The sequence below is a fragment of the Ascaphus truei genome, chromosome 4 (genome assembly GCF_040206685.1).
Source record: "Ascaphus truei isolate aAscTru1 chromosome 4, aAscTru1.hap1, whole genome shotgun sequence".
Taxonomy (NCBI): Eukaryota; Metazoa; Chordata; class Amphibia; order Anura; family Ascaphidae; genus Ascaphus; species Ascaphus truei.
The window spans coordinates 234,595,285-234,611,242 of record NC_134486.1 but is presented as its reverse complement, the minus strand read 5'-3'; the positions used below and the strand labels follow the sequence as shown (position 1 = coordinate 234,611,242).

At 46.1% G+C, this 15,958-nt stretch overlaps 1 protein-coding gene across 6 annotated transcripts in view; it reads right to left on the bottom strand.

The window, feature by feature from the left end:
- Positions 1-15,958, bottom strand: part of ERMARD (ER membrane associated RNA degradation) — a 93,068-nt gene that overhangs the window by 66,207 nt on the left and 10,903 nt on the right. For all 6 annotated transcript variants that reach the window (XM_075597035.1, XM_075597036.1, XM_075597030.1 and 3 more), the window contains exon 5: positions 9,324-9,413. In XM_075597035.1, the coding sequence (XP_075453150.1) occupies positions 9,324-9,413 (90 nt within the window). The remainder of the gene's footprint in view (positions 1-9,323; positions 9,414-15,958) is intronic.

Below are 15,958 nucleotides of genomic sequence, written 5' to 3'. Positions count from 1 at the left end.
GACCATAGGCATATGGCATTGAAAGGGTTTTCACTCTAGACTCCAGAAGCCTCTCCCTTGAATCTCAAGGCGTCTGTGCGGCATCTGTCTCGGCGTAGGAAGCGACGTCAGCTGTCGACGTCAGCGGGGGACTCGCCTGGGCTCGTGCACAGCCCTGGTTGCTCCCTTCACTGACCTCCTGCTTCAGCTCTGCTCCTGCGCATCAGCAGTAGTTCAATCCTAAAGCTGGGTAGAGCTTTCTCCTTCCAGCTACGGTGGCCTGGAATGTCCAAATTCTGTCACACTAGTTTCGCTTTTGGCTTCCTCAGTGACATCCCGACAAAAGACCTCTCACCAAAATAAATCTACCTTCCTTATCCCTTTTCCTTTCTTCCATCTGGAATGGGATATAATGTTTGAACAAAATGGCTATTCCTCTTTTCTTTTTGGAAAAAGACTAGTGTAATGGATCGGAGGACTCGCTCTTTCCAGCATGTCCCCGTCACCTCGGTCCCTCCGACTAACCCTTCCCTTTCCTTGCCTTCCCGATCGCTGCCCCACTCCCTTGCGGCGCGGTCGACGCGCTCCCGTTCGCGGTCCGCACACATGCGCGCTCCTCTCACTGTGCGTGCGCGTTGCCGCTCTCTGGTCTCCCGTCAGGGGACTCACGCCCCTCGGCATACCTCCGTCCCTTTACCCAGTTCCTCCGCTCCTCCCCCTCTCTTACCCTTCAGCCGAGCACCTCCTCCGCGATGCTTCCCCCACACTCTGGCACTCGCGTATTGCGCGCACGTGACCGTGTTACAGAGGGCGCGCGCACCCGCTCTATTTACCAATCCTCCCCTGGTACTGGCTCCGCCCCTCGGAGCTTACAGGCCATTACATTAGATTACCTCCCTGTCTCCTCTCCTACTCTCACACACCTATCCCTGCAAGCTCCCAGCCAAAACCCTGCTCCACCCCTTCCTGCTATTTGTCCTCCCTCCTTTATAACCCCAGTCTGTCCTCTCTTTCCTTGCTCTGCATAGCTTTCCTGTAGCTCCTGTGTGTGCAGTGTCTATGCCCAGCTCCCTTGTCTATTTCAGCTCTGGTTCCTGTCCCTGCCCTTGTTTGGATTCCCTTGGTTTGTACTTGAACTCTGCTTTGGACTTTGACTACGCTGCCTTCTCCTGCCCTTGAACCTTGGCTTTCGGACATCACTACGCTGCTCTCTCTTATCCCTGGACTCTGGCTCTTGGACTAATACCTTCCGACCTCTGGCGCCCCGGACTCAGCAAGTATAACGTTAACCCTTACTCACCAGGCCCGGCAACGCAATTACCACACTCAGTACTTGAGACTGGCCAGGTCTGCGGGCATACAGGCGTTACATTATGCAGAGCCCAACAAATGCAGACCCCCCTGAGGTGGGCCAAGGTGTTACTATGGAACACTGGCAATTCCTAAGCAACCAACTCACTGATGTCACTGAGAAACTTTCTACCCTGTCTCTCCGGGAATCTTCTGTGACACCACCTACCCCGGCCCCAATACCTCTGGGCAATCCGGGACCACTTTCCACCCCCCCAACCGGTATGACGGGGACCCCCTCGCCTGTCCCTCGCCTGTCGAGGACTCCTGAACCAGTGTGAGGTCCAATTCGAAATGTCCCCGTCCCACTTCCCTACTGGTCGTTCCAAGGTGGCCTACGTATATGCCCTACTCACTGGCGACGCTCTCGCTTGGGCTTCTCCCCTCTGGGAACACAGACCAGACCTAACTCAAGATTATCTCAAATTCCTCCATGAGTTCCAACAAGTTTTTGATACGCCGGCACGTAGGGAGACTGCTGCTTTCTCTTTATTTCACCTTTCCCAGGCTCGTAGGTCGGCTGCAAGATATGCAATGGAGTTCCTCACCATCGCTGCAGAGACACAGTGGAACGATGAAGCTCTTGCTGCAGCATACTGGCATGGTTTGTCCGAATCTCTCAAGGATCACCTTGCCGCTCACGCCCGGCCTTCATCTCACGAGGAACTCATCGCTCTCAGTATCCGGATGGATCAGCGCACTCAAGAACGACGCCACGAGCGTCACCGTTCTCGTTCTCTCTCATCCTTGCCTGTTTCCCTTAGGTATCCTCCACTGCCCTTTCCTGCATTGGACGCTCCCGAACCGATGCACATTGGTTGCCAACAATTTCGGGCCGCTGAGAAAGCACGACGTCGGGAGAAGGGTCTCTGCTATTACTGCGGTTCCTCAGAACACCAACTTCGTCAATGCCGCTTGAAACCGGGAAACGGGAATGCCCAGTAAAGGTAGAGGGGCTTCTACTGGGTACTATTTCTCCTTGCCCCTCTCTCCCTAAGGAACTACCGAAGAAGATATTCCTCCCCATAACCCTTGTGGGTCCTGATCTCCAAATTGAGGTTGAAGCCTTCATCCACTCCGGGTCTGGTGGCAACTTTCTCGATCACGCCTTCGCTTGCAACAACCAGATTCCGCTAGTCAAAAAGAACTCACCCACCGGCTTCAAGGCCATTGACGGTCAACCGCTTCAACCAGCATTCATCATTTGGGAGTCCATTCCACTGACCTTGACCACCGCGGATGGTCATACCGAGGTAATAGTCTTTGATGTTTTCCATTCCCCTACTGTCCAGGTTATACTTGGATTTCTGTGGCTGCAGCTTCACAACCCGCATATAGATTGGACCAATGTTTTGCCGATCCAATGGGCTGATTCTCCAGGAAGACAATTTCTCCTTCTGTTGCCGTGCTAGCGGGCCTCGACACCACCTCATCTTCTCACTCTACTTTGCCGAAGGTATACCATGAATACTTAGATGTCTTCAATAAAACCCAGGCCGAAGTACTACCCCCTCATCGCCTTTACAACTGTCCCATTGATTTAATTCCTGGAACCATTCTCCCCAAATCTAAATCTTATCCCTTATCGGTGCCCGAGACGGAAGCGATGACAGCCTACATCCAGGAGAATCTTAAGAAAGGGTTCATCCGGAATTCTACCTCCCCCGCCAGGGCAGGCTTCTTCTTCGTGAAGAGGAAGGATGGCTCTTTAAGACCCTGTATCGACTTTCATGGGCTAAACAAAATCACCGTAAAGAACCGGTACCCCCTTCCTCTGATTTCAGAACTTTGACCGTTTACAAGGAGCCTCCATTTTCTCCAAACTCGATTTAAGAGGAGCCTACAATCTCATTCGTATAAGAGAAGGGGACGAATGGAAAACCGCGTTTAACACGCGTCCGGGACATTACGAGTACTTGGTGATGCCGTTCGGCCTTTGCAATGCCCCTGCTGTATTCCAAGATTTCATGAACGATATCTTCCGGGGCGTGTTGGGTACGTTCGTCATCGTATATTTGGACGACATTCTCATTTTCTCCAAAAACTTGGAGGAGCATATTCATCATACCAAATTGGTTCACTCTCGGCTTCGTGCTAATCGCCTCTACGCGAAAATGGAGAAATGTTTGTTCCATCAATCTTCCACAGCCTTCTAATTTCTGACAAAGGCTTTACCATGGACCCCGAGAAATTGAAGTCTGTACTTGATTGGCCGTTACCGAACTCTCTCAAGGCCGTGCAGCGCTTCCTTGGCTTTGCCAATTACTATCGGAAGTTCATCCGTAACTTCTCTACTATTGCTCTACCAATCACTGCTCTCACCAAAAACGGTGCTGATCCGATTGTTTAGTCCCCTGAAGCCATCGAAGCCTTCAACTTTCTCAAAAGAGCCTTTGTGTCCGCCCCTATCCTTCGGCATCCGGATACTTCCCTTCCCTTCACTCTCGAAGTAGACGCCTCGGATGTGGGAGCCGGCGCAGTGCTTTCTCAGAGATACTCCCCACAGGAAAAACTCTATCCGTGTGGATTCTTTTCCAGAAAATTTTCTTCGGCCGAGAGAAATTATGATGTCAGGAACCGCGAGCTGCTGGCCATCAAATTGGCTCTCCAAGAATGGAGACATCTCCTCGAAGGTACCAAAGAGCCAGTAGCCATCCTCACCGATCACAAAAACTTATTGTACATCGAGGGGGCTCGTCGTTTGGGATCCCGTCAAGCTCGTTGGGCTTTGTTCTTTTCTAGGTTCAATTACACCATTTCTTACATTCCGGGCACCAAAAATATCAAGGCCAACGCTCTATCTCGTCAGTTCTCCACTGAGAACGAATCTAACGAATCCTCTGAGCCAATTCTTCCCGCTATGTGTATTATTGCCGCCAACAATTTTGATATCTTGGACGAAATCAATAAAGACCAGACTCATATTCCTATGAGGTTCAAGGTGCCAGAGGGACAGTTATACGCTGCCCCGCATTTTCGCCACAAAATTCTTCTATGGGGACATTCGTCTAGGGCTGCTGGTCATCCAGGCTACAAGAGAACTGTAGATCTCATCAAACGGACCTTTTGGTGGCCTAAAATTAATAAGGACATTTTCGAGTTCACCAGGGCTTGTCCAGTCTGCGCCCAGAGCAAATCTGCCCGTCACAAACCTTCTGGTCTCCTCATGCCTCTTCCTATTCCGGAACAACCTTGGAAACATATCTCCATGGACTTTTTTGTGGAGCTTCCCAATTCCAAAGGGATGAATACGATCCTTGTGGTAGTAGATAGGTTTTCTAAGCATACACACTTTATACCCCTCAAGGGTCTTCCTAATTCAGCTACTTTAGCCGACGTTTTTTCCAAGGAAATTTTCAGATTATGTACCTATTTCCATTGTTTCTGACAGAGGTACTCAATTTATCTCTAAGTTCTGGCGAGCTTTTTCTCAAAGACTTGGCATTTCCCTTCTATTTTCCTCGGGTTATCACCCACAGACCAACGGTCAGACGTAGAGAATGAATCAGACTCTGGAACAGTATCTCAGATGCTTCGTGTCCGATTCTCAAGACAATTGGGTGGACCTATTACCCTGGGCTGAGTTTGCTATCAACTCATTAAAAAACGAATCCACGCAAGAGTCGCCTTTTTTCATTAACTATGGATTCCACCCCAGCAGTCTTCCCCTCTCCTCCCTTCCCTCTGGTGTCCCCGCAGCAGATTCTCACATATCCAGTCTTCAAAATTCCTGGAAAAGGATCATAAAAACTTTGCAAAATTCCGTTCAAAGACAAAAGAAGAAAGCCGATCGGCGACGTCAAGTGGGCCCAGAGTTTAAACCCGGAAACAGAGTTTGGCTATCTTCCAGGAATATCAAACTCAAGACCCCTTCCCAGAAACTGGCCCCAAGATTCTTAGGTCCTTTCAAAGTTCTCGAAAGGATCAACCCGGTCGCATACCGACTTGCACTTCCTTCTACCATGAAGATTCCTTCGGTATTCCACGTATCTTTACTGAAACCGGTGATCCAGAATCTTCCTTTTCCGGACCGTCCTCATAGGCCTAACCCTGTCGTCATACAAGGACAGCAAGAATTTGAAATTCAATCCTTACTCGACTCTCGTTGGTCCAGGGGCAAACTTCAGTTCCTTGTGCACTGGAAGGGTAACGGTCCGGAGGAACGCTCCTGGATACCATCTCATCACGTCCATGCCCCAACACTCCTCAGACAGTTCCGTCTGAAGTTCCCTCATAAACCTTGGGAACATCGTCCGGAGTCCAATCCTCAAGGGGGGATACTGTAATGGATCGGGGGAATCGCTCTTCCCGGACTCAGCAAGTATAACGTTAACCCTTACTCACCAGGCCCGGCAAAGCAATTACCACACTCCGGGCACGCCCTCACTGCTGTGGGTGCGTGTTATACCCTTACCCACCTCAGTACTGGGGACTGGCCAGGTCTGCGGGCATACAGGCGTTACAACTAGTAAGCCAATGGGTAAGTACCCCGAAAAGGGTTAAGGGGGTCCTGGGTGTTAAAATGGGTTTCCTCAAGAAATAGAATATCTGCCTGCATTTTCTTAAATGGTCTCAGGGCTAGTCTCCTTTTTTATTTGAGTTTAGTCCCTTTACATTTAAAGAGACTATTTTAATGGGGAGTTGGGCAGTCATAATTTGCAAATCAAAGCTCACTCTGCAGATTTCGTGAGATATAAATCGAGTGTGGGTGCAAGGATGTCGTCACCTGGATTTGAGAACTTACTACGACCCGCTTCGGAAAAGGGAAGACGTATCTTCCTCGATCCGTGGTGGTACTGGGGAGGGAACACCTTGGGGAGGGGAAAAAGATTAGGGGAACACACACATAAAACAACAAAGATTATATGGGGGGATGGATCTAGTATCCATCGGAAAACTTGTTAACTGATGGTCTTTATATGGACCACAGTAAAGGGCTAAAAAATGCCCAAATGGGGGTTGGAGGGCACAAGTGCTGTGGGTTCCGGAGCACTCCGAACTCCGCCAAGGACTCCTGCTTACCATTACCTCCAAACCTCTTAACCTTTAAACTCAACCCCCTTCATAATAACCGCAACAAGAAGGGGGAGGGGGAGAAAAACTGGGCCTGAATTTATTGCCTAAATCCTAAAAAAGAAATATTTCAAGCCACAGAAAATATTATCAAGGGCAACATTGAGGCTGAAAGGAAATTGTCCGTTTCTCAAGTTTTTTAGTCTCACCCTAGATCTAACAGGGCCCAGGGTAGGGGTGTCAAGAATGTCACACCTTACCGGGGAGAAAATTTTGCCGCGGATCATATATTCTGGACCGCCAACCTCCTCCACCGGTCGTTCCGGGTCAGTCAAAGCAAAATAAGAAAACCCTTATCCCAATCAAGTCGGGAGAGCGAAGTCAGGGGTTTCTGGACGGGCATCGCTTTCACTCTGACGAGAAGCTTCTGGTGGACTCTTGTACTTCAGGAAGGTTGCTGCTTCGCTGTCTGCTGGCCGTGTACACCCAAGGCTCCTAGGAAATTCTCAGCCTCTTCTGGGAATCTTATCGAGAACTGCTTCCCAACTTTATTCACGACTAGACGAAATGGGAAGGCCCATCTGTAGCGTATCTCGTTGTCCCTAAGGCTGCGCTTATAGTGCCGGCGATGGCGGCGCGGCAAAACAAATGCATTGTTGCTGTCTGCGACAGTGACAAAGCAACGGAGCGACAGTGCTACCAGAAATCTGGTAGTCACTGTTATTTGATTTTTACGGCGACGGTCTCCCCTTGCAGCCAATCGGGAGCTTCTCCGTCCTTCTACCCTCCCCTTTTATGACGTCGCTGGCTTTGCAGTCAGCGACATCGCCCAAAACCTAAACACAACGTTTGCAAATGGCGACGGGTGATATCATCAGTCGCGTCGCCGGCACTATAAGCGCAGCCTAAGAGCCGCTGTGACTGGGCAGAGGCCTCTCCTTCTAGAAATTGTGGCTCTAGAAAGGTCTTGGAAGATCTGAATCTTGGAACCTTCAAAATGCACAAATTCTTGGTTCCTACAGCCTCTCTTTATTTTCTCTTTGGTGGTATAGTAGTGCAGTTAAACTATTACATCCCTGCATCTCCACGGATCCGCGAATTTTGGATCCAAGGATCGGTGTGCTCTATCCATATGTAGATCACTTGATAGAAGCGATGAGTCTATATGGGAAAACAAGTTCGTCAAATAGGGTTGTAACTCACCTGGTTCAACCGTTTCGGGGATGTTTCTGACGGAGTTTTTGTCTCCTTTTCCGGTTCTCCACAGTATCAGTCAGGTTCCTGATCTCATCGTTAAGTCGGAACAATTCTTCATCCATTGAGCCCTGGCTCTGCAGGGATTCTTCAAGTTTGTTTTCCAGCTGAATTGTTCTTTCTGTCAAAGAAGTCAAATCTGCTTTAAAGTCAGCCACAGCCTTGTCCAAAGCCACTTGAAACACCCCTTGCATCTCTTTAAATAAATCTTTTAAGGCTTTTGGGGAGATTTGAGAAATTTCTTCTGTTTCTTGTTCGTCTTCTTTGTCTGTAAAGTTTCCGTCTTGTTGTTGCAGTTCCTCCTGTGCCTGTAGGCACGCGTACATGCGCGAGCCTGTAAGGGTGCCATCTTGGGTCCCAGGAACCGGAGGGGTAGCCTTTTACAGGTACCGGGAGATGGAGGGGGTCACAGCCCTGCGATCTTTGCGGGAGAGAGGCATCCTTGGGGGCTCCGCCCGTGGGGAAAGTTATTTTTGGCAATTTTGAGGCGGCTTAGAGGGCTAATTTGTCCGCGAACTCTGCGGAGGTGACTCAGAGAGCTTCCATTCCCCTTGACGCTGCATGTACGTCCCTCTTAACGTACTTTTTAAAATTAAATGTAAACTAGATTTCAAGCAGAAATCTTTCATGTTCAAGGAGGAAAAAATCATTCCACTTGACAAGTACACACTGCACTATTAAAAAAAACTCCTTGCAGTTTGTGAAAGATTAAATTAGACCTGCTGTCCAAATTACTAATTTAAAAACAAAAAGTTTACTTCAAAACCTACCATTTTAGTCATTGTCCTTCTTTAAATTTAATAATGTCTGTCACTTTTTGCAGCATTTTGTATATATGTAGCTGTACAGTGTCCATACACTATCTGTGTGGTGTATATTTATTTATATGTGCGTATTTCCCTCCCCTCTGCCGTGAGGTCCAGTACTGTGCTATGCTGCTGTTTCATTCTATCAAACAATCTCTGGGACATAGCACCAGAGTCACCCCAAAGGCGTCTGCCACACCACTTGCTGCAGTTTGGTGATATTTGGTAATATTGCAGCTGTCCTATTGCATTCTGTAACTCACCAGCCCTCTCATCCCCTGTATCCCAATGTTTCACCCAACCCTGTCTATAGACTGTAAGCTCCTTAAGGCAGGGATTCTTCTGACAACACATTTCAGGCCTATCCTAACTCTTCTAACACAATTTTAAGCCTGTCTGTATTTGTTACTTATTCCCATAATCCTATATCTAACTGACCACGAAATGTCTGTAAACTGAATGTATAACCGTTGTTCATTTAATGCAACCATTTACTATTATAATTCTGTCTTTTCCTGTCTGTCACATGTGTAACAAAATAATTGTATGCAATTGCAGTTGTTCTCAAACTAACTGTAAATATTGAATATATTCAATCTAAATGACACATTGAAGTAAGATCAGTCAAAAGTACTCAAATGATCATATATATATGTAACAAATGTTTACAGAGCAGTATCAATTTAAACAAGCAAGTCTAAAAATACAATAACTAATAATACCATACCAAAAAAGTGATGAATAAATAGCAAGCGGCCATCCTAGTGAATGAGACTCGATGTTTCGTCCTAAAGGTCGCCCTTTATACACCACACAAAGGACCAGAAGACGTATGTAGGAAGGTAAAGTTGGGCAGAATAAGGGTAATATTGTTGCAGTGAATGATATTGCAGTTGTAGGACTTCAATGTAATATGCTCACCACAGGCGGACTAAAGACTTCAGCTAACTCTGCTGATGCAAGTAGGTCTCTCAACAAGAAGGGACAATCTTTTCCAATCATTAAATACACCTACAATGAAAGCACGTCATAGGTTAGTAAAAGTAAGAGTTAACATGTTAGGGTAACGTTTCTTAATTCCATGAAGTCTATTACTAGAACTACAACGCTAAGCACTTATATATGTTACAGGACACATTTTCCAGGTAACTAACAAATATGTAATCTATTTGTAGTTTGACTCCCATAACTGAAACCCAATCATTAATGACATTAATACATTTCTCAAATGTGATCATACAATACATCAGGATTAATCATCATGTGTGACATACAGTATAAGAGTTACGCAATGGATTTCATTGCTTTAAAACAGATTCCTGGAAGCCGAAAAATCCCCTCCCCCCGACCCCCCAAATGGCTATTTCTTTTTTATTTCACTTTTTAAATCTTACCTGAACAGGAGGGTCGACTGAAGTCTGTGGACCCCTATTTCCCAAGATATTTGTAGTTTTTTTGTGCTGGTTTTTGTACAACAACAAAAAACTACAAATATTGCAGGTGGACTACAAATATGGCTACAGGATCACCAACAGAAAGCTGTGTTGTCAGCTGCTTTTCAACTGGCCATTTGAACGAGCCCTGACCCCGTTGTCATTTTGTGTCTAGCCGGGAACATATTCAGTCCTGTGCCAGAGCGCGCAGGGACTCCCTGGTTCAGGCAAGATTAAACCCAAGATTGAAAAAAATACAAAAGAATGGGGAAAAAATGAGTGGGGAATGAATTTTTAAATGGCTATTTATTTGTATTTTGTGAAAAATGTATATGTTTTTATTTTTGTCCGGGACACTAGATTTAATCAACTACTGTACTTATATTTTCCTGATGACTGCTTCAGATTTACTTTGCAAAAAAAAACACAGAGCAATGCTTATAATTGACTTGAAGGACTTTGAGTACCAAAAGACATTAAATTGAGGTAGTAAAATCTAAAGTATTTGTTTACCATGGAAAAGTCACATTTTTTAAAATCTATTTAAAAATTATTTTACTTCGCTTTATTTATTTAAAGTGTTAGTAAGCTATATTTAACCTTTACAGTGCTGGGTGTCCGACAGAAAGCATAGAGCCACTGGACCTCCAGCACTTCTGCATCATGACGTGACCAGGCCCTGGATGAAGGAAACGGAAGTGAGGAGACGTCCACTTCCATTTTGATTGGGCTGCCTGTTGTCAACCAGATCACCCCCTGGAAAATGAGCAGGCACCAATGACGTACCCGGTACATCATTACGGCACTGCAAAGGTTATATACTTGGAGAAGCTAGATGCACACTACGTTGTATTAAAGGAGAGTACAGATGTCATTTAAGTGCTAAATTATATCACCATCCACCAAATTTGATAAACAAAACACTATAAAAACAGCAGAATCATTGAGAGTGAATCAGAAACAATTTAATACTAATATACAGTAGTACAATTCCGATAACATTTGATCAACTTATGGTCTATCTTAAATTTAAATTTGAGGTCTAACTACTGACGTAACGTGAGTTTTATTGAGATTTAGGACCATCAAGAAGGCCTATCCCTCCTGCATTACATTGTAACTCACTAAACACACCAATATACAGCGGAAATATAAAGCGCAAACAGTGTAGTACAAACAGTACTATCCCTCCTGCATTACCTCTTTATGACACTTGTTTGATCTTTATGGTATATTATATATTATATTACCTGTTTGTGAGACATCCTGCAATTGTATCAATACTCAACAACTGCTGAGTTGCTACTGCTACTACTGCTGTGAACAATTTGCAGTCTCCTGCTATGAGGAATGGAGAAGGGCGAATCCGCACAAATTCGTTTCACGTATTTTCGCGGATGTTACCCCACAAATCCGTTTTGCGGTGTAAAATCCGCAAACGGATTTGAGTCGGTTTCAATATGTGGACAGAAATAGAAAGATCTCTCTATTATGTCGCACTCTAGAAACACCCCTATCTAATTAAAAATACATTTTATTAACACATTAATTAAAATATAAATGTAGTGAAGTAAACAATGAATCAAAATAATTAAAATTGTAAGGAGACATGTCGGCGTGCTGGATCTGAACGCTATTATTGGGAATGAAAAAGAGCTATTTAATCCTATTATGTGCCACAGCTAAACTATTGAATTAGAAGGGGTAATAGCTATTTCAATATATCCTCAGAACATCAGATACCTGATCCTATATGTACCATGAAACCTCCTCTATGAAGAAGTATAGAGTCGGAGTGCTTGCTCAGTAATGAGTAAAGGTTCTGTATGCCTATGTACAGTGTTGATTTGTGGGGTATTTGGTGAAAAGTACACCTAGTCCACACCCCTAAATACATATAATTTGTCACCAGACCGGCAGGTGCAGAGACATCGGGGGCCCCCAATGAAGCCTATCAGGTGAAACATATGTTAGGTATGTCCTAGCAGTGTCTCAAACAATCCAGGGGGAGCATAAGGGGAAAAGAAAACAAATGGTACACAAATAAGTGCAGACGTAATGAATTCAATGAATTTTTCAGACAGTGTCTTGGCTCATATGATTAATCTACTCACAGGACGTCAGCAAATCAAAGGCAGTTGGCAAATTGGGTTGCCACCCATATAGATCGTGGTAGTCAGGACCCCTCTTTAAACACTCCGTCAGCAATACACGTGTTATATGCAAGATGAGAGAGAAGACGCCTCCCTTGGGTATTCGGCTGGCTCCCACTGCTCGGTGACTGTAATCAGAACTCCCCTCCTTGCGCCCGTCCGGAAGGATGACGTCACGGCTGCAGGGCTGGTGTGCTACGGATCGCCTCCAAGTCCAAAATTAGTCCACTCAACGCGTTTCGCCCAGCTAGCAAGAGCTGTTCTCGGCTTCGTCAGGAGACACTGCTTTAACCGTTGGAACCCGTGAAACAGGTCCCACCAGGAGGTTTTTGAGCTGGGTGTAAAAACACTATCTTTTTCATCATCTTAACACTTGTTCTTTATTATTTAATAATAAATTTAATTATTTAATTTTAAGTTGTTCGCGCCTTTATCACTTATATCACAATACACAGGTATGTCCTAGCGTCACTCCCTGGTGCGCAGAGTAATCGGAGAGGTCGGGTGCGTTACCTTGTCATAGCGTTTTGGAGCCTTCACCGTGGGAAGCGCAACGCTCTCACTTTGATCTTATTTAAGAATAATTTATGTACCTTGCATTACTAACAATATGAGTCTCTTGACTTAAAACTCCAATACTAGGAGTATTTGGTCATTATTTGCCAAGTGTTTCACCATTACAGACCATCAGGTTCAGCAGTCTCTGCACCGGCCGGTCTGGTGACAAATTATATGTATGTAGGGGTGCAGACTAGGTGTATAGCTGAAATAGACCTCAGACCTCATTAGTCCACTTTTCGCCAAATACCCCACAAATCAACACTGTGCGACATAATAGGGAGATCTTTCTATTTCTGTCCACATTACCATTACTCCCAGTCAGCACCATCCCTACACCAGTTTTTGTAAAGTAGTTCTGTGGTACAACGGAATATAAGTATACTATCCTCGGTGTGGTGCGGGGCACACATTTACCCCTCAGGGGGTCCCCTCTTCTCGGTTTCAATATGCGCAGATTCATCAAAATCCGCCATTGAATACAACCCGTGGCTGGATTTGTAGAATCCAATCCGCGGATTCAGCAATCCGTTGGCAGATTTGATTGCTGAATCCGCAGATTGGATTCTGCAAATCCATCCACGGGTTGCAGAATCCGGAGTGTATTGGTAATAATAATAAAGAATCTGCAAAACGCGAATCGCCCTTATTGAGATTGATCCGCTAAAATCCGCAAACCAAAAGGAACCGGACGATCCGCTACGGATCCAAATTTGCAAAAAAAAATTGCCCATCTCTAGTGAGGAACAGCGAAGCTGATCCTTCTCTGTGGAGGCAGAGGGTCAGGTATATGGTAGTTTGTTGTTGTTGTTGGAGTGACCCCCGGAATCGTGTGGAGAGTGTGGCACCTTATTTTATGTAAATAATTATATCTACAAGTTTATTCATATGCCGAAACGGCACATCATACGCTGAGGAGGTGGCCTAACGTGAGCTTTGTCAAAATCTACTAACATCAAGAGGACTATCCGTCCTGCATTAAATTATAGCTCACTAAACTGACCAATATACAGCGGGAATATATAGTGCAAACAGTGTAGTACTAACAGTCAACTGTCTCTTCTACCTCCTCGAGACTCAACCAACACCTAACTGGTAAGATCAACAACTGCCTTCTATATCTACAGTTGTCTTACAATTCCTTGGCTGTCTGCTGCTGTTGTGAAACACCCGGATCACCTACTAGCCTGGCTACAGCTAACCCCTTATACAATAAAGTTTAACATTTTTGATTAATTGCGACAGACATTACAATCAAATATCTCAGCAATTTTAAACATCTGTCATTGATCATCAGTGACCTGCTCACTGCAATCAACTACATTTCCAACTATCTCCCTGGTGCGTCCTGCCTGCCCAACATCTGAGGACCCTATTGTCATCCTCACATCAGAAGCAGCAAGTTTCATTCTACCACTAACCCATCGTAGGAAAAGTGTGGATGTCCTCCCAATTCCTACAAATTAACCCAGCTAAGACTGAAGTCCTTTACATTCCTGCTTCCTCCTCCCTTCCATCCTCCCCAATCCCGACTATCTCCTTCCCCCCCCCTCACTATCTCCTCACAACCTTGGAGTCACCTTTGAGCCTTCCCTCCTCTTCGCCCAATACATCACCTCCATCATTACCACCTGTCTCTAGTTTATCCAGGAAAGAAGGTAGAACATAACAGCACTCCTATGGAGTGTTGTTATGTTCTACCTTTCCTAGATGAATTACATACACTGCTACCACCTAAACAACATAAGAAAAATGTGTCCACTCATTTCTCTCTCCTCGGCCAAATTTCTCATCCACTCCCTCATCTTCACCTGCCTCAAATACTGTAACTCCCTTCTCCTCGGCCTCCCTCTCTACTCTGCCATACCCCTCCAACAAATCCAAAACGCGGCAGCCCATACACTTAAGCTCTCCCGCTCTGCTCACACCACCCCTCTCCTCTCCCAACTCCACTGGCTACCCATCTGTGACAGGGTAAATAAAAGCGACCAGCTATATGCCTGGAAAACCTATGTCTAGTCTGCAGTGCAGCAGTGACTAGGTTAACTTCAGCTGGGAACCTCAGGACAATTAGTTGGATCCTAGCTGCCTAATCAAGGTGTGTTAAAACCCCAGGCTGTAGACACATGGGTGCTGGGTGTTGAGGAGAGAGGAGTAAGCTACTGAAGAGATTACTGAAACAAGGTCTGTTATCAAAGTACATGAATTATGAACTGTCTGTCTCGTGCATAGAAAAGGGTAGCTGCCTGATTTTTACACTGTTTGCTAAAGAGAAACTGTTTTGTTTTGTCTGCTGAAGAAAAAGCCAGTTTTCTTTTTGTTTGCTGATGAAAAGCTATTTTTGTTTTTGTGTGCTGTATATCTTTTAAGGCTAAATAAATAAGCCTTGTCAAGAAACCCGCGTGTGTAGTTGCATGTACCCTGCAACACCATCCAACAGAGTTTCCTTATCAAATTCCTCACTCTGGTCTACAAATCTCTCCATGGTCCTGCTTCTCCTTACCTTTCAGCACTCATCTCTCGCTACACTCCTTCATGTTCTCTTCACTCCCTGACTGCCACAACCCCCTCTCCCCCTCAGCCCCCTGTGCCTTCTCTCAATTCTGATCATTTGCCTTACTCGCCCCACTCCACTGGAACAACCTCCCCCACCACATCCAATCTGCCCCCTCCCCAACGATCTTCAGATGCCAACTAAAAACGAATCTCTATCACATTCCATGATCCCCCGTTAACCTCCTAAACCACCCCCTCTCTCACCACACCCTCTCCAACATCCTGTAAGAAATCGGGGAACACGCCCCCTGTGGCGTGCTCCCTCCTTACTTGCCGCATCTCAGTTCCCGCTCTCCTTATAGAGCATGCACGCACCCGCGGTTCCCTACTTGTACCTCGGAGCTCGGCCACCCCCGGTCGCGTCACGCATTCTCTCACGCGTGGCACGTACACGTGACGGCGTGCGCCGCTCTCCAGCTGCGAGTCAACTTCTCGCCCCCTTGTGGCGTATTCTCTACCCATGCCTAGTTGTCTCTCTGTATGGCATGCGCCATCCTCTAGCTGCGAGTCAAGATTCCCTGTTGATTCTCTGTGTGGCGGGCGCTGCCCTCTTGCCTAGTTTTCCTGATGTCTCCCTGTATGGCGTGCGCCGCCCTCTAGCTGCGAGTTAAGATTTCCTGTCTCTCGGAATGGCGTGTGCCGCCTTCTAGCTGCGAGTCAAGATTCCCTGTTGATTCTCTGTGTGGCGGGCGCTGCCCTCTAGCTGCGAGTTTACTTCTGATCGCCGCCCTCTAGCTGCGAGTCAAGATCCTGTGTCTTTAAGGATTCTGAAGCAAGCAACGCCATCTTGCTTCCTGGCAAACCCTGCCCTCTTCCTCCTGACAGGAAGTAAGCCACTCTTTGCCTTTAGTCATTG